Source organism: Chrysoperla carnea, chromosome 5, assembly GCF_905475395.1.
Source record: "Chrysoperla carnea chromosome 5, inChrCarn1.1, whole genome shotgun sequence".
Classification (NCBI taxonomy): Eukaryota; Metazoa; Arthropoda; class Insecta; order Neuroptera; family Chrysopidae; genus Chrysoperla; species Chrysoperla carnea.
In genome coordinates, this window is record NC_058341.1 from 54,472,413 (window position 1) to 54,497,898 (window position 25,486).

A 25,486-nucleotide genomic window follows, 5' to 3' on the forward strand; every position below is an offset into this window, starting at 1 on the left:
AAAAGCTTCGTTCTTCTAAACCAAGCAATTCAAACGGCATTTTAGATAATATGAAAGATGAGAAAATTGTCGTCATGAAGATACTACAGTAAAAACATTAAATTGAGAACTTTAGGAGATATTGAAAGTTGTTTGACTTTTCTTAATACATGCCCCCGCTCCCTAACACGACAAAGAATTATAGTAAGATCCAATTGACTGTGATTGGCTTGAGCTATGTCCAATTTCTTTTTGATAGTTACATTTATTTCTTCCTCCTTTAAATCTGCCAAAATTTTTAACCAAATAAGATAAAAGTGGCTATTTGGAAGGTCAAATTCTATATGATATAAAATCTATTACTGGCTCTCAGAATAAAATGGCAGTTTATTATAATAATAAAAAATTACTCTTAAAATTGTATATCAGAATTATTGTTAGCCTTAAACGAATTTTCTCGTAAATTATGTAATTTTTTCTTATTCCGCTTATGTTGATGATGATGTGGAATTCGTCTTTTTGTTGATTTCGTGCGATTATTATGATTACGTGATTTCGTAACGATCGTTGGAACGATTCCTGTCGTCAGTACATTGTTAAAGTCACTGTTTTGCGGCGGTGCTGATTTTTTCGGTACAATATTCCAATGAATATATTGTTGTTGATTGGTTGATTTGTCTGTTGTATAATACGCATTTTCTTGTTCGATATTTTCCATAATTATTTCTAATTCTGTTTTTGGTGGAGCTGTTGACGTGTTTGGATGTTTCACGCTTGATGTGGTTAAATTTTTATTGATGTGCGTGTGAATACGTGATTCTAAACTGGGATCTGTTATTGGTGTTCGATTTGATGAACATTGTTGATTTACTACATCTGCATCGGGTACTATTACCAATTGTTCCAAATCACCCTGTAAAAATACAAGAAAATATTATAATGTCTTATGATAGATTTATCGGGGTGGATGGACTTAAGAATCCACTTTCAAAATTATCTTATTAGCATAGATTTTTCTGCATAGTTTGTCATACTATTCCCTGATTTTCTAAAAATTTTTACAAGATAAAAAAAGCCAAAGGTACTGAATTAAATGTCATCAGATAGTAGAATTTTTGGCAAAGTATTTTCTAAGAATAGAATATTTTTCGATTGGGGAAATTACTTTTCAAATTTGGTCCAAAAGAACAGAATTTTGGAACTTCTTGAATAAATATTACCTTATTTGTCCATTGGTCTAGTATTTTCTGTGATATCGTCCTTTTTTTGGAGAGAATTTAACGGTATAGTGAGAGCTACTTGTCTCAAAAATCACGCAAATTCATGTAATCTTACTTTTAGGAACTATTTTCTTGAAAATTTTTCGAAATTGTTTCTCCGAATTGGATTTTTAACGATATCTATATCAGTAACCATGCTTCCAATTATTAAATGAATACAATTTTTGGGTGAAAGTTACCTTATGTTCTTTGCCTAATTTTTTTTGCATTGTTCTTACCCTTACAAAAAAAAATTTTTTTTAAATTGAGACTAGCTTGGTATATGGAGTAAAATTGATAAAAACAAAACACAAAATTCAGGCGCATTTGACGATTAATCGAGTATTTTCAATAATATCGTTTGCCTTAATGTATTTCGAATAACTTACCGAAAATAAATATCCAATAATTAAATCTGCATCTTCGGGTGTATTCAAAGCATCCTTTTTAAGGATATCAGTCCGTAGCCATTGGCAATCCACATAACTATTCACAGTACTATCATCCTTAATTCTGGAAAAATTAAATAATATTGGAAAAAGTATCTTTGTATTTGTTTTTAGAAAATATTTAAAAGATTAACTTACCCTAACGCTAGACGGTGCCACATTCCATCACCTAAATTAGCTGGTATTCGAACCACATCAGTACCATTAGCGCCATTTGCATGTACTAGATTCACACCCAATGTGCCTGCTAATTCTAACGATAGATATGCATCTTGTTGACGGCGTGAACGTAGCGACCATAATGTTCCCATTGTGGTCTGTATATGTAAAAAGATTAAATTATTATAAAGCACGGCTTACATTGAACATATTCCGTAAAATTTAGCATTATGTTTCCATCAAAATCTAGAAATTATTTTTTCGTTTTTTAAAATAATTTTTTATATATAACCACAAATTTTCATTGCTCTATTTTTTTTGGAGAAATGGGCAACAATGTTTTTGTCTAATTTACTCACTCACGAAAAAACAATGATGTTTACGAAAAAATGTTTCAAATAAAAGTTGTTTATTTTTTTTATAAGGAACATTTTTTGCGTGTTAACTTTTGTTCTATATCATGGACTTATGTTGCTCATTTACGAACTCAAACTCACTTTTTAATTCCTGAGCACGCTATAAAAATTTCAGCTTTATATTTCCTTTAGTTTTTGAGTTTCCGTGGTGGCAGGCGGGTAGATAAACAACCCGAATTGAACTAATAGACTACATGGGGACCAAAATTAATTTACTTTAATATATCATACGTTTCAAATATGTCGCATTTAAGATGAAGACACTCTCATATTTTTATTTTTTATAGCAGCATGATTTGAAATTGTGATGGGTCACATTTTTAAGACACTCAATCGAAATCTGAACTTTAAAATTAGCCTACTACAAATTGACAAATAGGGTCGAATAGGATCGATTCTTAATATTTTGCGTAGCGTCAGAGATGGTTACAGATATTGAAAAGAAGCCATTAGAAAAAGTTCTTTTGAATATTTTTTTATACCCATATACCGATTTTCATGACAAAGCTAACATTTAATTTTTAATTTTTACAATCTTTTGGTCTACACTCAAAATCATTATTGAAATACATAACAATATTAAATTATCAATTTGTGGTAGCAGGCTGAGTTTAAAGTTACGATTTCAGTTAAGTAACTTTTAAAAATGTGATCTACCACCATGTATGACTCTGCAAATTTTCAAGTTGATATTGCTATAAATAACGAAAATATGAGGGTGTCTTCATCTTAAAAGCGACACATTATATACAGGGTATAAAAAGCAAAACGAAGGAGTAATAATATACGAAATATTACAAAATGTAAACAAATTATCCGTTTAATTGACATTTTCCGCTATATTATCATTCCATGCTGCAATTATCTGAAAATCGGTTATAACAAGAAAATCTTCTGAAGGATTTGATTTTTTTTAAATTATTATTCTCGCACATTGTTTTGGCCCGATAGGCTACATTCTCTTCATGCCGTTCAGTTCAGCGTGCTTTTTATGTGATCCAGACGTTATTCGAAGTATGTAAAGAATGTTATACTTACGTCATTCTGTATACGTAATGTAACAAACACTGTAAACTCTTTTGGAAATGATCCATATGAAGAAGACTTTAGTGGCGAAGATGTCATTGGGAATACTTGTGATACTGGTACCCATATGTATGCATTTGGTTGTAAATGCCATGCATTTGGTCGTTCTGGTACTCGCGCCCATTGACTTCGTGATGGATGGAAGAATCGTCGATCTTCTAACGCCAGTGGATTCACTGCTGAGTGACAACTAAAACAACATATTTAATATAAAAATAAGGCTTTGTGCTCATTTACAATGTGAATCAGGTTATTTCCTTTATTTTTCCCTGCATTTAAAGTTATGATGTTATCAATTCAGTGGATTTCAACTTTTGTTCTATCTCTAACGGTTTACTATATTCGTCCTACGGACCCAAGATCGAATATGTTGCTATGTTGCTCATTCACGAACTCTTTCATTTTACATCCTTTCGAACGCCTCACATTTTACATCCTTAGCACGCTATAAAAATTTCAACTTGATATCTCTTTTCTTATTTGAGTTATCTTGATGACAGACAACAGACAGACGGGCAGACAACCGGAAATGGACTAATTAGGTGATTTTATGACCACCTAATCCAAAATTTTGTTCATAGCATCAATATTTTACTCGTTACAAACTTGGGACTAAACTTAGTATACCATGGTATATTTCATATGCATGGTATAATAAAATGGTCCATCCTGTATGAATTTTTAAACCATGTATATATGAAATATACATGGTATATTAAGTTTAGTCCCAAGTTTGTAACGCTTAAAAATAATGATGCTAGAGAAAAAATTTTGTCATAGGTGCTCACTAAATCACCTAATTATTCCATTTCCGGTTGGAAAACGAAAAAAGATATCGAGCTGAAATTTTTACAGCGTACTCAGGACGTAAAAAGTGAGGTCAAGTTCGTAAATGAGCATCATAGGTCAATTGGGTCTTGGGTCCGTGGGACCCATCTTGTAAACCGTTAGAGGTAGAACAAAAGTTTAAACGTAAAAAATGTTCCTTATACAAAATTAAACAACTTTTGCTTGAAACATTTTTTTGTAAACATCATTGTTTACCCGTGAGGGCGCCAATTAGGCGGAAATTTTATAGCATGTACTATACTTGATTATCAGTTATGTATGTGTCACATGTTTGTATGTGTTATGTGATAAAGAAATCAACACTGACTATGCATGGTATTTCAACAATTAACTCAGTTAATTTTTTGTTTTCACTTGTTATTGATAAAATGTATAAGACAGATTATTTATATTAAAACTCTAAGTACCGTTAAAAAAATCGTGTAATCCAGCACTCGAAAAAACATGTAAACAATTTTCAATTTAACAATAAACACCATTAATAGCTACAATAAAAATAAATTTAATGTTAACTTGTTTAAAAAAATAAAACAACAATCCAATCTCAGTCCTGCTGCTGTTGTAATAAATTCTCCATTCTACATTACCCCCGATTCGTTCATGATTCAATATAATATATCGAAAAGTGGTTAAAATAAATCACGTTATAAATTGTTTATCGATAAAATACTCGCGTAATAAATTCGATATGGGTGCTTTAAAACGTTACTAATTAAACGTTACATAAAGTTTTTATAGATATTTATTTATGTTAAATTTATTTATTACCTACATCTGTGTATAAGTTACAAAATTGCCGTCATAGGATTGACAGCCCTATGTCCAAAAAGCAAAATTTTACATTAAATAAGAAAAAAATCTTAATCTGCAATAAAATTTTGATTTGTTCAAAATCTTTTGATTTGAAAAGTTGTTTTTAGACTCAAAACTGTGTGTTAATATTAATATAATTATTTTTTAATCTTTTTTATGAAAAAAATGACTTAGAACCATCAAAACCGATTTTAAATGGGAATAAAGACCAACATGAATTTCACTATCTATCTAGGTGATTTGGAACCGTCTGAGAGACGGTATAAGGTCGATCTTCACCCAGCTGATGACCAGGTGAGACGTATTGTTTATGAAATTTTATTGATTAATTAAATCAAATTAATTTTAATCAATTTTTTCCATGAACAACGGTTTTATTTCAGGCAAGTCTATACCATTATTTTCGTAATTAAATTATGTTTCTTCTGATACTAATTTCGGTTGGTTAACAGATCGGGGTAAACCAAGCGAAATCGGTTTCAGAAGAAAAACAATTTAACTATAAAAATTATGGTATAAATTAATTTAAATAAAAATAGCCATAAATAGCCATTGATAGAAAAACTATGATGGGAGTATTTAAAAGTCAATAGAATTTCATAAAAAATATATATCGTCTGATTATCAGATGGGTGAAGACCGACCTTTTATCGTCCATCCTACTATTAAGACCTTTCTAATTAGGAAGGCAGAATATATTAAAAGCGGATACTAAAAAGGTGATTTTTCGCCAATTCCTAACAATTTTTTAGCAAGAAATTCTATATATAGACGAAAACGATGTCACCAACTAAAATTCGATCAAAGCAATTTCCGTGATGTAATCTTTACACGACGTCGTATTTTTAAATCGACAGACAATAGATTCAATATAATGGAAGATATTGATTCTTTCTTTAATTTTCACTAAAAATTCGCTTGCGGCTATTGAAAACCACTCAAAAATAAATGATTTTCATTATAATTTTCTTCCACTTAATTTCCCAAGAATAACTTTATCTCTAATTTTCACCTTTGAACTAATAATTACGTTTGGAAATTTCAATTGGAATGAATGAAAATTAACCAAAAAAAAAAAAAAAAAAAAATGGATTCGAACATCGATAAATAATAAAAAAAAATATTTTTGTAATATTCCTAGTACAAAGAATCTTATTTCTTTGAGCATATGCACCTTATATTCGACTAGCTTGATACCCGCCACGTCACTGGGCTTAAAAGTAAAAACTATCGCTTTATTGCCTCCACCTCTCTTCACTTATCTTATCTTCCTTCGATAACACTAGAATGGATTGTTTTACACAGTTAAATATATGCAAAGTTTTCAATTTTTTTAAGTGTCAAATAGTTATAGTTCATTGAGTATTTGAGAAAAGATGGCCTTGATTTGTTCCACATTTACCATTTTAAATTTTTACAGAAATATTTAATGCATGGTTCAAAATGATGATCATAGATGGAGTGCAGTAAAGTGTCATATTAAATTTAATTTGGTTTTTTTTTTCAAATATATCTTTATAAATTATAGCTTATGCGTTATTCTGAAGTGTGAGGTATATTGTTGTTCAGTTTCATTCAAATCCGCTCGGTAGTTTTTGCGTGAAAGCATAACAAACAAACAAACATGCTTACTTTCACATTTTTAATATATAAGGATTTATCGTAAAATCTATGTATGGGTGTCGCATGGGTGTTTCACATCATATTTTTAATTATTTATTATGAGACGTTACCTAAATGTATTACATGAACGTTGTTCAATATTTGGTCCGGGACAATATTTATTACCATTTGTGTTCGCATTTGTTTCATCTTTTCTACATAGACGTGATCGTTGTTGGATACCATTCCCACAAGAGACACTACATGATGACCAATCACTCCATGTACCCCAACCTGCAACAAAATATAAATAATTGAACAAAATATTCATACATTTTTAATTGTTAATTTATGGTTTGAACATTTTTCTAAATTGGTGGAAAGAAAATATTAGCATCAAATTACAGGCGTATATATTTTCCAATGGAATGAGTAATTTTATTTCGCATGAATTTTTAATCTGGATAGATTTTTTACATACAGAGATAGAAAGTCTGTGATTTTCTACAATTTTCAGTGACCATAAACCACCTGACTGATCGACTGCCAAACAAATTTTGGATCTCGTTAATCAATTATATTACTTTTGGGATAGCAAGAAAGTAAATGTGTGTCAATTTTATATTTTCATGCATCGTTAAAAAGTCTATTTTCGTAAGGGAAAAACTCCTGGAATAAAATAAAAGTTAGTTGCAAAAAAAATTCTACAAGTCCCCAATGACAGCACCGATTTTGATGATTATTTTTTCAAAATGACTATTTTTGTATTTTATTATTATTATTATTTGTATATTATTTAAAATCAGAAACATTTAAGAGCGGGGAAATAATCTGGAGGAGGAATAGATAATGCCGCGACTGATATAGCGGCGCCCATACTAAATAGCTAATGATAGAAGTTTGAAATTACGAGAAGATATTTATTTCATACAGTAGGTGTCATATAAGATAGGATTTTTCCAAATTCATCCCCTAAAAGGGTGAAATAGAGGATGAAAGTTTGTAGAAAATATATACAAACCGTCATTTTTCAGATCACTACTTAACCGATTTAAAAAATTATTGCACCAATAGAATGCTACATTATCCGCAAGTAAAATGGCCTATATATAGTGAACTCCAAAATGTCGGTTTCACTATTATTTATACATTTTGGAGTTCACTACGTAATCGAGTTTAAAAATTCTTTCATCTATAGAATGCTACAGTATCAGCCAGTGACATGGCCGTATTTTCTTTTCAAAATAATTAAATAGTGAACAAAAAGAAAGTTAAGAGAATTGAAGGCTACAACGTGAATAATTGTCAGTTATTTATATTGTTTAAACAATATTTGTGAAACTTATGTACAAAATTCACTCTTGCGTGAGTTTTTTCCACAAAGAAATGTATTTTAACTAAATAACAATAAAAATGGATTTGAATTTTTAGTGCGGAACCCTTTTTTTTTTAAATAAAATACCACCAATATTAATAGCGAAAGAATTTTCAAAATCCGGTAAGTAGCGAACTTAAAAATGACGATTTGTATATATTTTCATACAAACTTTCATCCTCTATTTCACTCTTTTAGTAGATGAATTCCGAAAAATCCTTTCGTTTGTGACACCTACTGTATAAAACCTATTTATTCTCGATATTTCAAACTTTTATCATTAGGGATTTGGGCTGGGCATCGAAATCAGTTGCGCCATTGCTTATTCCTATCCAGATTACCCCCCCCCCCTCTGAATTGTTTCTGATTTTAAATAATATACAAAAATAATCATTTTGAAGAAAAAAAATTATCATAATCGGGGTTGTTATTGAGAACTCCCTAAGAATGGCTATTTTATATATTCCTTTATCCGACATTTGAGAGCTGTTGCTATTTTCATAGAAATTTGAATAACGTGAGATTTCTCCTTCAAGAGGCCTGTTCTACAATAACTGCCAAATACTACGCTTGACTCTAGACCCACTTGGAAATAGTATCAAGTCTATTCCAACATGTGAAATAATAATAACCAAAGCTGCCTGGATTCCCTAATTACCTATGTATCCCGACATTATTACATAAACTATTTTAGTTTTTTAAATCTTATTTATTAGCATACAATTTATTTGGATTGAAAGTCAATGTTAAATTTTCAAAAAATAAATATACAATTTTAAATCCATTAAAACATATTTGAGCATTTTTAATTCTTATTTATTAGAATCTAATTTATTAGATTTGTATGTATTTTTTAAATAAGTAATGACGTAATCTAGGAAGAAAGAAAAAATTTTAAAAACTAATATTAGATAAACATACAATTAGTTTGGAAAGTAGTCACGTGCGTCCAGAAGCTAAAGTTTGTCATTCAGAAAAAAATATTGCACAAGATATATAACTGACATAGTTAATTGTTTAAATATTCTATTTCTGGATCTTCATAAATATCTTTTTATTTAAAATTTTTCTGAATTCCACATCGTTTAAGTAATTATATTTCTTACACTTCTTTACTTTACAGGTACAACTACTTGGTATCAGTGTTGCCAACTTTCAACTCTAAGGCCCACTAAACAGGCGATAGAAAACCACTAAAAAACAACTAGAGAGCAATAATATTGCCATAAATGATATTAAAATATTAAATTATTTAAATTATTTTCCCACTAAAGGTAGAAAAACAACTAGTTTTAGTGGTAAAACTACTAAGTTGACAACACTGCTTGTGAGCCACATAGGTTAATTGGGTCTTGGGTCCCTAGAGCCCATCTTGTAAACCGTTAGAGATAGAACAAAAGTTTAAACATAAAAATGTTTTTTATCAAAAAATAAACAACTTTTGTTTGAAACATTTTTTCGTAAAAGTCACTGTTTATCCGTGAGGGCGCAAATTAAGCGCAAATTGTATAGAATTTATTATATGGGAATATCAGTTATGTATGTGTGACATGTATAGGTATATATGTAATGTGGTAGAGTAATCAACACTGTCTATATATGGTATTTCAACAAGTAACTCAGTCAATTGTTTGTTTTCACTTGTTTTAAACATGAAAATCGCATGTCATTTTTCTTTTCTTGCCTTTCATGAAAGGTTTCAATATTTCCTTCGTCAAAGTGTCTACGAATAAGCGTTAATAAACTATAAAGTTTTCATACACTTTTCTTTCATCAAAATCGATAAGTTATAGAAAAATATTTATAACATATTTTTTCTGAATTAATAAATAAATATTCATTACCTAATTTAGAGAAATAATTCACAGGAAAAACAATTTTTTTATACCTAAATAAAATTTATAATTAACTTTATTCGTTAGTTAAAAACCGCATCATGATACACAGATTAAAAAACACAAAAATTATAAAGAATCATTTTTTCAACAACAGAAAAAAAAAACAAATTTTACTTTGTGTAATGAAAAACCCTCTGTTCTGTCTATGATACCAAAAACAAAAACAAATTAGTTTGATTAAAACAGAATTTTTTCATTAAAAAAAAAAAAAAAGCAGGAACACAAAAAAACATGTAATAAACAAAAATAATTTTAACAATTAATTGAAAAACTTATTACGTGCTTAAAAAATTCATTAAATAATATAATGTATCCTTCTTTTAGAATTTGTAGGTGTTTTTTTGTTGTTGTCGAAACATTAGCTGTATTAAAAACATAAGCGGCGAGGAAATTAGGGTGGATTATTTGTAATTTCTACCTCTATATAATGGGTCATCTCAAAGTGGACACATGCATCACGAAACATTCAGGTGTTCTATTTACGAGATTCAAGATTCCCCTGGCTGATACCATTCTTAGATGGAAAAATATTGTAGAGAAATATACCAGGTGTCCTATTTACGAGAGGAAAGGTATCCCTGGATGCTACGATTCTAGAAAGGGAAAATATTGTGGGAAAAGGAAAGTATTGGTAGTACTGGAAGGCAGTTATGGCACGACTACATTCCAAGGCGTTTAATTGAGATGTCTAAAATAGCATCACCCTTACACAGCACTCTATGTTTACTCTTGTAGCGGCTGTTGCAAAACACTGGCTAGGAGGCAACGTTTACCTGTGGGCTAGCATATAACAACAGATGTCACAGTGATGAGGGGTGAAAAACAACTTAGCTTGCAATGAGAAGACTGAAGATCCTGGGTTAGCCATTCTTTCTGCTATTTTTTAACTTAAAATGGTTTAAGTATGAAAGTTTCCATCCAAAACAAAATTTTTATTAAAATATCAAGGTTTTTGAGTCAATTTAAGGTTGAATCCAATTTATTGTATATAGAAGTAATAACGCTACTTTACATTTTCCTATTTACGAGTGGCAAGATATCTCTGGATTCTAAGAAGGAAAAATATTCTGGGGAAAGGAACGTGTTGGTAGTACTGGAAAGCAGTTATGGCACGACTACATTCCAAGGCGTTTAATTGAGATGTCTAAAATAGCATCACCCTTACACAGCACTCTATGTTTACTCTTGTAGCGGCTGTTGCAAAACACTGGCTGGGAGGCAACGTTAACTTTTGGGTCTACCAGAACTCGATTACTACAACAGATGTTACAGTGATGAAGAGTAAAAACAACTTAGTTTGCAATGAGAAGACTAGGAATCCTGGGTTAGCCATTACTTCTGCTATTCATTAACTCCAAAAGTTTTAAGTATGAAGGTTTCCATATACACCAGAATTTTTATCAAAATACTCAGATTTTTGAGTCTATTTAAGATTGACTCCAATTCTTTGTATATAGAAGTAATAAAGATATTTTACAGTAGATTTGTTTTACCAAAAAAAAAAATTAGTTATATTAAAATAAAGCGTCAAAAAAACATGCAGGAATGACAGGGGCTTTGAAATTTTTTTTACACACATAACGAAATTGTCTTGTAATTTTATTTTATTTCATACATTTATAGGTAGATTTTAATGTTCATACAGATAAAAATGATTTAATTAGTACGTGTTTATAACGTATAAAAATAAAAAGCATTATTTGGTCGCACAAGTATGAGAGTATACTATATTCAAAGATTTGATAGTCACCAGTTTGCTTCAAGAGAATAAAATATTTCTAGGAAAGTAACTCATCATCGAAGGGTTGCAGAATTTAAACAAGTCACAAATGAGGCTATTCGCAAAAGGGGTGGGTCTGTTGTGTGCTGGGCCTTATTTTGGATAACGAAAACAAATTCGCAATATTTTGAACAGGTGCAGATGGAAAGTGGTGTAACAGCAGAAGTAACCTATTTTGAAAACGTCATAAAAATTAAATAAATTTTGAAGAAAAATTGTATTTTTAAGCAAATTGTTTCGTGTCAATATAATTAATACAAGTGCATTTTTATTTGAAATTGCATGTTCTCAATTCGTCCATTACGTTTTTCTGCCATTCATTGGCTGTCATAATGGAGCGGTGGGTACACCTTGCATTGAGTTTACGCTATCAAAACAATATTGAAGTACTGAAAAAGCCGATCAGGTAAGATAATATGATACAAAACACAAACAATTTTCTATAGAACTTATTTCTAGTAATTGGGTCAGCGGCTATTTTCCAGATTCAACTGCCAGTGATCATTAATATTCGCATGGAGATCATATAGCTACAATAAAAGAGGTCATATCCGAAAAACAGGCATATTTTAAAGGGTTAGGCAAATATATGTTGTTGTATATAGAAAGATAGAATTGTGAAAAGTCACCCGACGGCACCAGCGGAATTACGTCGATTGCCGCCCTGGACAAGAAAAAATTGCCGCACTCTTAGCGAGAAAATTTTTTCATTCAACGCAGTGCATACCTTCAATCCGATTCTCGATAATTTGCAAAGCTATGGCATTTTTAGATGAAGATTTATCCGAGGTAACTTATTGCGAATCTACAACATAACCTCATTATTCAAATTGATTTCGGAAAAGCTATCAGATATGTTGAGTAACATGCAAGTAATTCATTTATACTACTCAACTTCGAATTCGACAGGATAATGTGTCTAGTTTTCTTGTTTTTACCTCTTTTTTCTTTTGAGACTTTTCAGCAGCTCGCTTTCTGTATTCAAAACCACACAATTTTGTAGTGAGAAAATATGAAACTGTATTGTTATAGCTTTTACTATTGATAGTTTTTTTTATATTAATTTTCCGCAAAGTTTTCCAAAAGGTAAACAAATATAGACGTATGTAGTTTATAACTTGATACACAGATGGCATGCAGTACAAAAGTAAGTCGGAACACAGATAGCAGCAAGTTGATCAGAACGTTCAGGAAAAAAAGCGCGTACTTTTCCGAAATTTATAGACGCGGACATAATTTAAAAAGCAAAAATTTTATTCTTCCAGAATCTACCACCCCCAAAACTTTGCCGCTCTGGGCAGTAGTCCATGTTGCCCATGAATAAATCCACGGCTGCTCGAAGGAGACTATTGTAGTGAATAATACCGAACTCTGTTTTTCTTTCTAGTTTAAAATTACAACTTTTCTGGTATGGAATGCTAAAAAATTAACGTAAAAGCATAAATTAAATTATATTAATAATAAAAAAATATATAAAACGCTTCATATAATTATCCTTTCATTCGTAATAAATCTCACACTTGTCTTCCATTACCAAATAAATGTTCTGTTTTTTTTTTTTGGGAGGTTGGATATTTTCATTCGTTTATTTGTTTTTGTTTTATTTTGTTTTTTTATGTGATGAGAAATTCAGAGAATGGTTGCCTTTAAATCCAAAATGAGAAAGTAACTAACAACATCAACAACAGAATAGAACAACATGAGAAATAGATAAGTGATGAGGAAAGTGAAGTGAACTAAAATTAGATAAAAACTTTTATTTTTATCTTTTTGTAAGTACTATATGTATAGTAGAAAGGCTTACAGGCGTATTGTTACACAGTAGATAGATTGTATTTTGTTACATCATTTTTATATGGGTGAGTATGTGATGTTTTTTCACTATGAGACAATAATTTAAGTGTTACCGTTGTTTTTGTCTTTATACAGTGTGTTGTTTATAAAGTTTTATTATTTGATACCCATCATTCATTCACGATTCACAAAGTAGGGGAAAAATTGAAAATAATCTTAAAACGAGATGACAAATAATTAAATATGTTCTAGATTCACAAAGCAAGCCGGAAATAAAAAAACTATCAAAAAAAGAGATTGAAAAATAATTAAATATGGTAACTTTGACTCATAAGCTGGTTTTTAACCTCCGAACTAGAAAAAGGGGGTGCTATAAGTTTAAGCGCTATGTGTGTTTGTCTGTCTACCTGTGGCATGGTAGCGTCTAAGCGGATGAACTGATTTTGATTTTTTTGTTAACCTTCGAACTAAAATAAAGTTGTGTTATAAGTTTGACCACCATCGTAGCGCCTAAACAGATGAACCGATTTTGATATTTTTGGTGTTGTTTGAAAGTAAATTTATTAGAGAGTGTTCTTAACTATGTTTTAAGTGCAAGATTAGGGTTACGTACCCAAAAAACTAAAAATTTGTGATGTTATTCCAAAACGGCTCAGTTTTGGAAATGTTTTCAGGAAAAAGACAATTTAATGAAAATTGTTTTTATATATGTTTCAAATGCCAGTTTAAGGTTCCGTAGCCAAAAACATGTCGAGGATTTTTTAAATTTTATAAATTTCACTTGTTTGTGCCGATTTTGGGTTGCGATTTCATAATGAGTAGAATCACACTAGAGAAACGCTTGCAAAGTGTTGAAATTTTTTATTTTTAGGAAAATTTTAGTATTTTACAATTTTTAAGAATTTCAAGTAGGTAATGGGCATGTTAATTAGTCGCCAAGATCGTACGATCTAACTCCATTAGATCACTTTCTTTGGGAGTATATAAAGTCACTTGTCTACGCCAATAAACTATAGAGACGGTTGAACCCTTATAATAAACATTCAGGGAATTATTAGCGAATACGACTGCGAAAAGTGTGTGAAAACATGACCGAAATCATTTTCGAACATTAATGGCATAAAATTGTCTTTTAAATAAAGCCAGTTTCATTGATATTAAAAATATTTTGGTATGTTTCATTTCAATTCGTAGTTGTGAACTTCTAAAAAACACCCATTGCATTGGTGAAAGTTTAGCATCAGAAAACCGAATGTAATGTAATGAGAAAAACGTCGTAAAAAAGACACAATTTTGTAAAGGAATGATTGGCTCCGTCAAAAAAACTTTGTCCAAAATGTAGTTTCAATTTTCGAAATTAAAATGTTTTATCTTAGACTGGGGCGGCTTACAGATACAAAAATAGTAATAGAACTGGCGATTTTCACTTTCACACAGTTTAGAAATTTAGAACCATTCCAATGAGTTATCTTAAAGAAAGCCTTGAAATCGGTCCCAAATCACAAATCTAGACTCTAGATAGACAAACACAAACTTCCAATACGGCTCTTATTTGAAGAAAACTTCAAAGTTAAATGCACACTGTACATTTATGAAAAGTAAATTAAGATAAGAAATAGCACATAAGAATTGTGGCACAAGATACGTACTCTTTTGTGATCTTATTAACATTATTACTTACTGCAGTATAAGACACTGTGCCATTCACATGTACCACTCCCACATATAAGAACAATACTCTTGTTATCCTGTTATCCTACTTCTTCTATCAATTCCTTTTTACCTCCTTACTACTCCCTTCTCATTCTTCATTCTAAATCTTAACATACTTTTTTTATTCCAATGTTTCAATCTTATCAATTTATTTATATTGTCTTTATTTTATAGTGTTGCCATATGGTCCATCAGAAATGAATTTATTTGAGAGAACAAACTAATAGAAATAAATTTCGAAATCTGATTAGAATTCGAAAATATATTCCTAAATATATTTCTTTAAGCCTTTTTGAAGGAGAAATAAAAAGAGCACACATTTTGTAATATGCTGAATATTGGCTATCTCGCAAAATGAATTGTTTTCATCTCCTCCGACACTGGTTCACAATAAACCGGAGAATAGGACTCTACGAAGTAAGGTGAAGAAAAATTCAATAACGTTTGAACCATAATTTTGTTGTGCCTTTAAAGTCATTCAGTAAACTTTATCGCATTATTAAACACTAAGTTGGCTGTTACTTTTCGTTCCCTAAAATAGTTGCCGTTCTGTATTTTTGGACGATGCATAGAAGGACCTCAACACGGTTTCCTTTGTTAACTCCGGCAGCTTTGTTCACCAGATATTTTCTCATTTACAAGGATTGAATAGTTTCGATTAACCTTCCTCAGATGGCACTGTTTTCTAAAGCCATCTTTAAAGACCGTTTTCTACTTAACGGACAGTTGAGTTTATGACGTATTTCTGTTTTCTAGTATCTGAACAAACCCAAAACTCTTGTTTCCATCGAGCGGGCTACAATTTGTTCAATCTTTTTTTTTGTTTTTTGTTTTTGTTTTTTTATTTAAGCGTTTTAGCTGCTGATTCTATATACGCTGGATTTTTGTTTTTGTTTTTAGATTCTTAGTTTTGGCTGGTTGATAATGAAGTCCTTTCTGAAAAAGTAAGTTTATATATGTACGATATCTATAGAGCGAGGTGAAAATAGAAACACAACAGAATCGTTTCCACTTAACAGACTAAAGTTTCAAATTACGTCGAAATCTTTTGATGGGACCGGTTTCAAGTTTTGCCCGTTAAGTGGAAAACCGATATAAGAGACTGATTGATCAATATAGGTCCTAAACTTCAGCATTTTAGTACTTTACATCCAAGTAATTAATGGTTGGCATGGCTGCCATTTTATGACATATCATACATTAATGAAGGCTGTGCCTATTAAATACTTGATAATAAATTAAATGCTTGGAAGTCATTTTTATTTTTCTGGGTTTTAGTATTTATTTTCAGGTGAAGATTTACCCAGCATTTGCATTTTGGTTACGATACTAGAAATCGAATCCGAGCCTCCAGGGTGCAACCTAGGAGCCATTCTGGATTTCGAAGATCACAACTTTCTTATATTCGTTGGAAATACTGTACCATTGAATGCTGCCCAATTTTTAATCGTAAATTGTGACATTTCTCAGTAATTTATGTGTTTCAATTAGCAGACAGGATATTTTGCTTCAAATTCAACGTACAATATGTTTTAGCAACAAACTATGAAATATTCCACAAACAGGCCAAAGATAGGAATAATACTAACTCCCAAAGCATTAACTACAAAGTGATTATTAAATTATTTTGATAAAACAGAATTGAATAAAATCTTTGAGAAAATTTTAATGAATCCAAGGTACTGATCCTCTTAACAAATCTTAATTTATTACATCCAGATCAAAATTTGTGAAGGGTGAGTTTTTGGTGAACCACTCTGTATAATATATTGTTCTCTATTTTATAAATTATTATTGCATTGGCTTCAACAGCTAGAGCAATTCGTTTGGGATTCACTTCCCAATATTGCTGTTATCTTCACTGCCGTCCGACTATTCTTTTAAATAACTTAGTTATTTTATCAATTAATGACATACAAACTTCTTCTTTCCAGTTGGTGTGGTGAATCGATTTGAAAAAGATTTATATTCTACGTCTCTCGTATTTTATCTTATTCGTATTTATATACAAACCGTTTAAAACTAACTTTGTTATGAAAACACAGAGGAAATTATGAAAAATATAAACATTTTTATTAACATCGACGAGTTCATAATTAATTTATTATAGTCACGTATTTCCAATATGAAGATTTTTATTGACACTCAAATAAAAAATAAGTTTGTTTGTTCGAGTTAGGAACATTTAGAATGAAAGAAAGTTATTTTGAACACACAAAGTGTATGGATATTTCCAACAAATATTTAGTGAAGCCTGTCTATCTAAAAAAAAAAGATATAAAACTAAAATAGTAACTCGATTAATCCTTTCTAGTTCATGTACATTATTTGTTTTAGAATTATTAAAGTTTAGTAGTTGGCTGTTTTGAGGAACCAACTGAATTCATTTTGTGCATTCATGAACTATTATTTGCTATATTTTTTTGATTTCAACTTGAGTTGATGAACAAGAAAGAGCGATAATCAAAAGATTTTATGGATATCTTCACCAATAGAACTCTCTATCATCAGTGTTTCTAACTGTTTAAAATTTGGAACACGATTAATTCTTTTCGTGTTACTTGTACTTCGAGAAAAGGAAGGATTTTACTACTTTTTCCTTCTTCCAAATTTTTATAAATCATTTCCATCAATTTTTAATTCGGTTAATACCCTCACGCTACCACTTCTCAATGTCTTTTAATTCGTGCTTCAGTAAAATTTGAGATACAAAATGAAAATACGCCATTTCTCAGACAGTAGAAAGGTTATGAATTAATGCTAACGTTTTGGTATATTTTAAAATTATCCAGGTACATGGAAAGGATACAAGCTGGCAAGTGTGGCCCTATGGCCATACATTAAAATTTTTCCGATTTTCGTAGTTTTTAAGACAAAGTTACCTTAATAAATAATTTTCATGAAATACGGAAGTCTTTTTTTGGTAGAAATCATAAGAACTTTTTGTAATATGCTGAATATTGGCTACCTCACAAAATGAATTGTTCTCATCTCCTCTGGCACTGTTCATTTGGCGATCTTGCATCTTTGGAAACTTTGGTCCACAATAAACCGGAGGATAGGATTCTACGAAGTAACGTGAACAGAATTCAATAATGTTTGAATTATAATTTCGTTGTGCCTTTAAATTCATTCAGTAAACTTTATCGCATTGCTAAACACTAAGTTGGCCCTTACTTTTCCTTCCCTAAAGTAGTTGCCGTTCTGTATTTTTGGAGGATGAAATGTTTTCCATAGTTATAAAGCATTCGAATGAATGAATTTAAAAATTATTTTCAACTAGAGTGATACCCACCCGCTTCGCTGGGTTTAAAAGTAAAGATTGATGAAGATTGATCTCGCTTATCCCCTTTCTATAACACTAGAAATAATGGTAAGGATTGTTTTACACAGGTAAAATATATGTATGGTTTTCTATTTATTTAAATGTATAATAGTCGTAATTATTCATTGAGCATATCCGAAAAGATGGCCGTGAAATATTATATTTTGACTATTTTTACAGAAATCTGTAATTTATGGTAATGTCAAATGACCACTTTTACAGAAATCTGTAATTTATGGTAATGTCAAATGATTACTTTTACACAAATCTGTAATTGATGGTAATGTCTAATGTCAAATTAAATTAAATTTTTAATTATTTTTAAATATATCTTTATGAATTATAGTTCATGTGTTATTCTGATATATCAACTATATTGCTGTGCAGTTTCATTAAAAATCATTCGCTAGTTTAAGCGTGAAAGCGTAACAAACAAACAAACAAAGAAACAAACATGCTTATTTTCGCATCAATAATATATAGAAATTTCCAAGTAAACACCCAGGTATATTCCAAAACACTTTAAAATCTACAATACACAATACCTTAATACAATATATTTTATAAATAAATATAAATTTTTCAATTGAAACTAAATTTCTGAATCAATTGAATTGTTCACAAAGTTGTTAAAATTAAATTTGAATTTGATAAATGAAATTACTTCTATGTGGGTTTCACATTGACTTTATCCAATTATTAATGCAGAAAGAGTCAGTTTTATTGTATTGATATAGCTACTGGGCTTAGACCGTGAGCCCATAATAAAGCCCATAAATTTTCCATGATTCTTTTTGTCTGTATTTTCAGGATTGACAAAAGTAATGATTGATAAAAGTATAAAGGAGCCTAAATGACCGAGCGGTCTAAGGTTAGTCTTTGATCGTTTAACTACTGATAGTCAGGTCGCGGGCTCGAATTCAGGCAGCGGCAGTGGGTACAATTATAATTAATAGGGGCGATAGAATTGATCACATTGTCGTCGCTTGGATAAGAACGAAGTAACCGATTCCACCCAAATCCTAAATATAATAACTTGTTAAAACATGGATGAATGGATGTTGGTCAAGAATACGGAGGTTAAACCCCATTATTTATTTATTTATAAAAATTGAGATTTTATTCATGATTCCAGTATCAAACTTGTGGAAACCGAGTTTGTTTACGCTTGTTTTTTTCCATATGAGTTAGAAAAGCTAGGGACAACAACTTCAAATTTCCTGTCGTTTTTTCTCATATTGTTTGGTAAATAAGAATATTAAATGGGACAGGCACGAAAGAAGTTATCCAAAATTGTTAAACTAAAAGACCGCGCAACATAAGATAGGAAAATGGCCTTATTTGAAACTTATGTGAAACTCGCTCTCAAATGTTCTTTGTATCATTTTAATCAAATCTCTTGTGGTCACACAAATCAAACCATCCCCAAAGTGTTCTTCAGATGGGTTTGATCAAAAACTCTCTTGACCACAAAAGTATTTCACATATATTACATTTATTGTACTTATATGACATTTTGTGAAACTTTTGCAAACCACCCCCAAAATGTTTCTCCAGATCGTGCTGATCAAAAGCACTCGCGATCACAAATTTGTCTAATGTTTAGTTTTCGAGCTACGGGCTATATAACTATGATGTAAATATAGCTTTGATCACCCGTAGCCGAAAACTACTCGTTACAAAAATTTTTTCATAGAAAGCCATTTTCCTATCTAATATTGCGGGGTCCTTTCACTGTCGAACAAGGACTTAGACCTTCAATACCTAACTAAACTCAAACACCAATCCTCAAAAAGTCAGACAAAAGGAATCTTAGAAATTTCATTTCATTATGGGCTCAGGGTCTAGTTGTTTAATTATTAAATATTTAAGGGTTTGTTGTGTTGATTGTGGAAAGGGGACGGATGTAACACCATCCTCATGAGTGTGAAGGAAAGATGAACTTTGAAAAACAATGTCCAAATGACTTTAGGTTACGTAAATATATAAATGTACATATATAAAGTATTTATTTATATATATAATGTATTTATTTCACTTTTAAGGTTGAACGATCACTTTTAGAAATGGTTGTGAATTGGTCATCATAATGGACTTAAGAGCCGGAATAGGTGAAAAATGGCACTTGACACATGATTTAGTGACCAAGGCTGTTAATTTTCAGTATTTAATTTGTGCATGGCAACCCAGTAAATGACTCAGATGTGTCAAAACAACGAGAGAATTTCGGATTATCTTTACAAGAATGATTATATCGTGGAGTATTACAAGTAATTAAATTTTACTTAAAATTTAGAAAAAAGAAATCGCAATAAAATCGGTCCAAGCATTTGGAAGCTATGAATGACCATTTGGAAGCTTACGCTCTTATACCGATGTAATCCAACGTAAGAAGGTCTTTGCTCCAGTAAATTGATTTATAAAAAGCCTATTGTCACAAACCGTTGCATCCTTACCATGTACAATGTCCATACCCCCTTAAAACATGAAAAAGCGAACACTTTTTGTTATTTGGTAAACATTATTTATATCTAGTGTGGTATCTCTGGACCAGTAATGGATCACTGTTTAAGAGTTCGTAAAAAAATCAAGCCATCCAATAAATAATTTGTTTAAATAAAAAAAATCTTTCATATAAAGTAAATACTTTTCTCTTGTAGATTTAATTCCTTTTGGTGGTAAAGTAACGTCTCTTTGGTCGTTAATCACTAAAAATTCAGTGATATAAATAATATTACCTTAAAAATATATCCGATTAATAGCAAATGCACGAGCTCCAAATTGGTTGTGCTCATTTTCAGCTCATTTTACGATTAGATGAGTAGACATAGAAATGATTCCAGAATTGCTCCAAAATAATAGTTTTTCGTACGGAGTTTTGGATGATGTCTCAGAAACTATAACCAATCGTTTTATGAAACCTTTCTTTGTATTTTTGGGTAAAGGATATTTTATTTATTTGTGGTTTTCTTGAATGTATTTTCTCTTGGTCAAGAGGATCCATCTCCCCTACTATTATGAAACTGACAAAAAATAGAGAAAATTTTTAGAGTTAAAAATACAAAAGATTGGGTCTTTTTGACGATTGCTCGAGTTTGAGATTGATATTCAACGGCAAAATCTTCAAATTTCGTATCAACGGATTGTTTAAGGTCATTAAAATTCAAAAAATATACAATTTTAACATAATTTTGGGCGATATCTCGAAGTCCTTTCAAACTTTAAATAAACAAGATTTTTGTATTTGTAATTTAATAAAGAACAGAAATCCGATTCGATTCATGATTTGAGCAGTAGGTCTAGAGAAAACACGGTTAAAATCATAGGAATCTGTGCGATACCTTAGAAAATACTCGACAGATCATCAAGTGCATCCTATATTTTCGACCAAAATAGTTTTGACCCAAAAATTACAAAAATTGGACCCGTTTGGCCCAATTATTTTTGAGGTATCTACAAAAGTTTGATACTATAGGTGATATCTCGGAGTAAAAAAGAAAATATTCAGTGTTAGTAAGCAACATAAGTACAACAAGTACATAGGTTTTAATTTTGATACGCCTAAAATTTCTACGCTTACAGGTAAGGATAAAATTTTTGGCTCTTATTGTCAGCATTATGTTTACAACCTATAGTCATGTCAATCCATTCAATAGCTATAAAATTAAAAATAGGTAAGTGTCCCACTTACATTTCAAGGACAGTAGTTTATTTAAACAAAACTAAATTTTATTCATTGCCTTAAGGATTTCATCTTCATGTATTGAATGGAAAACTAATTTCCTTACAAATATGTTTTGTGAAAAGTACGTACAAATACTGCACATAAAGTAAGGAAATTAAATAACACATAGATCCAGGACCACGCGTGATATATGTCAGCCGTTTCAGAACAGTTGAAAGTTTGTCAAAGTATTGTTCAACCAACTTTTGCATCGGCAAAAATTGTTATATCTGGAGGGATAATAACTAAATTTTTTTAAACGCATCATTTGATGAATTTTTACTTCACGTACAGAAAACTGAATGTGGTTTCTTGAAAATCTTAATATGACTATTCAAATCTGCTATCTAAACCAGGAAGTAAATACAATAGAAGTAACGTCACGCCTATGAATTATCATATTCAAATAAACGTCTGTTTTCCTAGAAGAACGTGGACAATAATCTTTGAAAGCTCATACCTTCTTCGTTTCTTAAATATTCTTCTAGTTTAATTGTCAAGTTTTGCCCTGAGATTAATTCTAAAAGATTTACAGTTTGAAGTGTAAGATTCAGTAGCAAGCATCTATCCAAGTGAGGGCGATGTTGAAATAAGAAGATATTTAAATAAAAAATTGTTTTGCGCGTCAATCGAAAGAGACGTCCAATTTCTTAACACTTGTAATTTCCAAAATGTCGGGCGGCGGCAGGCCCGTATGCCACGTACGGGCATGTACGAGTGACGCCCGTATTAGCAACTTGAAATTATCCCAAAAGATTGATATTTGAGGCTCCTTATATTTTAGGGGAATATATATATTCTTTAAATTATCCTGCCCGTCTTTTGTAATTTTGTGTCCGCACCATGAGTTGGGCAGCTACGAGTCTTGATTTTTTCATTATCTTCTTATCCCAATATCGTCTTCAGATGATATATTAATCAATTTTAAGCTTGCAACGTAAAAAGAACTTTTCCAATACCCTGAAAAAGAAGTCCCTGGCTTTGAAAATTTTCGTAGAAGGAAAACTTGTTAAGCATGACCTTGACAGCAGACTTTATAATTTCCAATTCTGAAATGACTGTCAAATACTACAACTGACTCCATACCTAACACATAAAGTAAGGAAATTAAATAACATATTAAATTGATTTGAACTTACCTAAAGCATTCCATACACGTAGTTCGTTCTCTTCAGACCAATGTACAACAGATATTGCACGTAAATCACTACCTTGTAACTCACAGAATACAATATATTCACGTGGTACTCCAGATGAAGGTAAGCATTGGGTTGTTGCTTCAAAGAATGTTACATTTACACGATGTCGATGTGGTACGGATGTCGATTGTGTCATCATTGTGCTGCTCTGTTGTTGAGATGTCGAACTGCTGCTGAAAGAGAGAAAATTAAATTTTTAATTCTAACGATTCTCTATGCATAAGTAAGTAATTTTGTATGAACATTCTGACTATTCTTTATGTAACAAGTACATTGTAATTTTAAATGAACATTCTGTTTAAAATTTAATTAAAAGGAAGGATAGAAAATAAAATCAGATTTTTAAGAATAAATTGTAGTCAGTGATGTGTATAATGATTAAAACAAGTCCCAAAAACCTGCAGTTCTAAAGACAATACACTGTACAAAATGGGAATCTGGAGCCAAACGTCTACGGGGTTTGACAGGTTTATTTGTATAAAACCTATATCGTTTGATTCAAAATTAAGTCATTTGTGTTAAGAAATTCTCAATTTTCTTAGGCTCAGGTAATAATATAATTGAGCTAACTATTCTGTGATTTGCCACAACAATGAACCGTATTGTAGAAAACGAATAGTTTATAAGACCAAGAAACTCATATCACTGCTTCAAAGGACGAGGCTTTTTACGTCAAATATAGAAATATTTAGCAAAAACAAATATATACTTAATGAAACCAAAAAGTTTACTCATTTTAGTACTTATTAATAATAATAATTTCAAATATTAATAATAATTATTTTCATCATTTTAATATTCTTTTAAATTGTAGTATAAATAATTGAAGAGTATTTTGAACGTTTTAGTCGCTTTAACTTGGAAGAATTTTGATTCTCTCATGGTTTTTTGAAACCATGATTATTTTATGATAACATATCCAAAACAGTGTTTTTTAGCTAGAGTAACACTGTTTCGTTCTACGATGTTACAACTTTGTGTACTATTAGCAAAATTAGTTTTATGAAATTTAGGGTATATAATCATGTTTTTTTACGGCTGTATAATCAGGTTTCTCGACTATATAGCTGAGATCAAAGTTTAGAAGCCACCTATCTGATTTAATACCTTTATTTAATATTGACTATAGGTAGTTATTGAATACAATTGATTCTAGGTCTCATCTCAATCCAGGATACTTTTTTTCTCTTAAATACATGACAGGTATTAAATGAAAGCATAAAAAATAATTATGATAGTAATATTCATTTACACTAGGAATTTCATTGTTCTAGTTAAATAATTTTAAACTTTCATTTAAAACAATGTAATCTTTCAGTTTGCTTTGGTTCCACGCAAAATACACGTAATTCCATTTAAATCATTTTTTTAAATGGATATCATTTAGTTCTCTCAAACATTTGGGTTTCTAAGTGAAAGAAATTGATTCTTGAATCAGGAATAGTTTTCAAACCTAGAAGGAGTTTGACCTAATCGTATAGTGCGTTTGTCTGTATCCAAATGGAATGAAGAACTTTTTTTAACAGTGTATCTATAGAGTCGACTGTGGAGTTCATTGGATTTTAAATTTTAGCTGGTAGTCTCTATCAGTTTCAGCTTACATTGAACTTGAAGGGGGCTTCAGGAAAGGAACGTCTACGGTTGACCAAATTTTTACGGATAAAGAGTTATTAAGTAGCAGTTATAACAGTAATCTACAGCTTCAGGTGCTTTTTATTGATTTTAAACAAGCATACGACAGGAGAAAAGATGTTAGAAGCCTTGACATACCTAAATATACCTAAAAAATTGGTCAAACTAGTGCAGATGACTTTGCATAAAACATGTAGTAAGGTAAAGCTTGGCAAGGAGGAATTTCCAAAGACTTTTTTGTAAAAAGGTGATTAAGGCAAGGAGATCCGTTGTCCACACTATTATTTAACCTAGTGCTTGAATTCATAATCAGGGAATGTGGATTGCAAACAAAAGGTACTGTTAACCACTTTAAGCATCAAATCGTAGCTTCTGCAGATGATTTAGCTGTTATCACCAGAAGCAAAGTCGAACTACTGAACGTGTTTAAAAAT

General features: G+C 30.8%; 1 protein-coding gene across 2 annotated transcripts in view; it reads right to left on the reverse strand.

Moving 5' to 3' along the window:
• Positions 1-267: 267 nt before the first annotated feature.
• Positions 268-25,486, reverse strand: part of LOC123300254 — a 68,365-nt gene continuing 43,146 nt past the window's right edge. The window contains exons 2-7 of one of the 2 annotated variants that reach the window (XM_044882793.1): positions 23,361-23,590; positions 6,744-6,906; positions 3,301-3,538; positions 1,826-2,004; positions 1,628-1,751; positions 268-892 (exon numbers count right to left, since the gene is read on the reverse strand). In XM_044882793.1, coding sequence (XP_044738728.1) covers positions 392-892; positions 1,628-1,751; positions 1,826-2,004; positions 3,301-3,538; positions 6,744-6,906; positions 23,361-23,590 — 1,435 coding nt within the window. In that variant the 3' untranslated portion in view covers positions 268-391. Of the gene's footprint in view, positions 893-1,627; positions 1,752-1,825; positions 2,005-3,300; positions 3,539-6,743; positions 6,907-23,360; positions 23,594-25,486 lie in introns of both variants that reach the window. The other variant, XM_044882792.1, reaches the window with a different exon arrangement.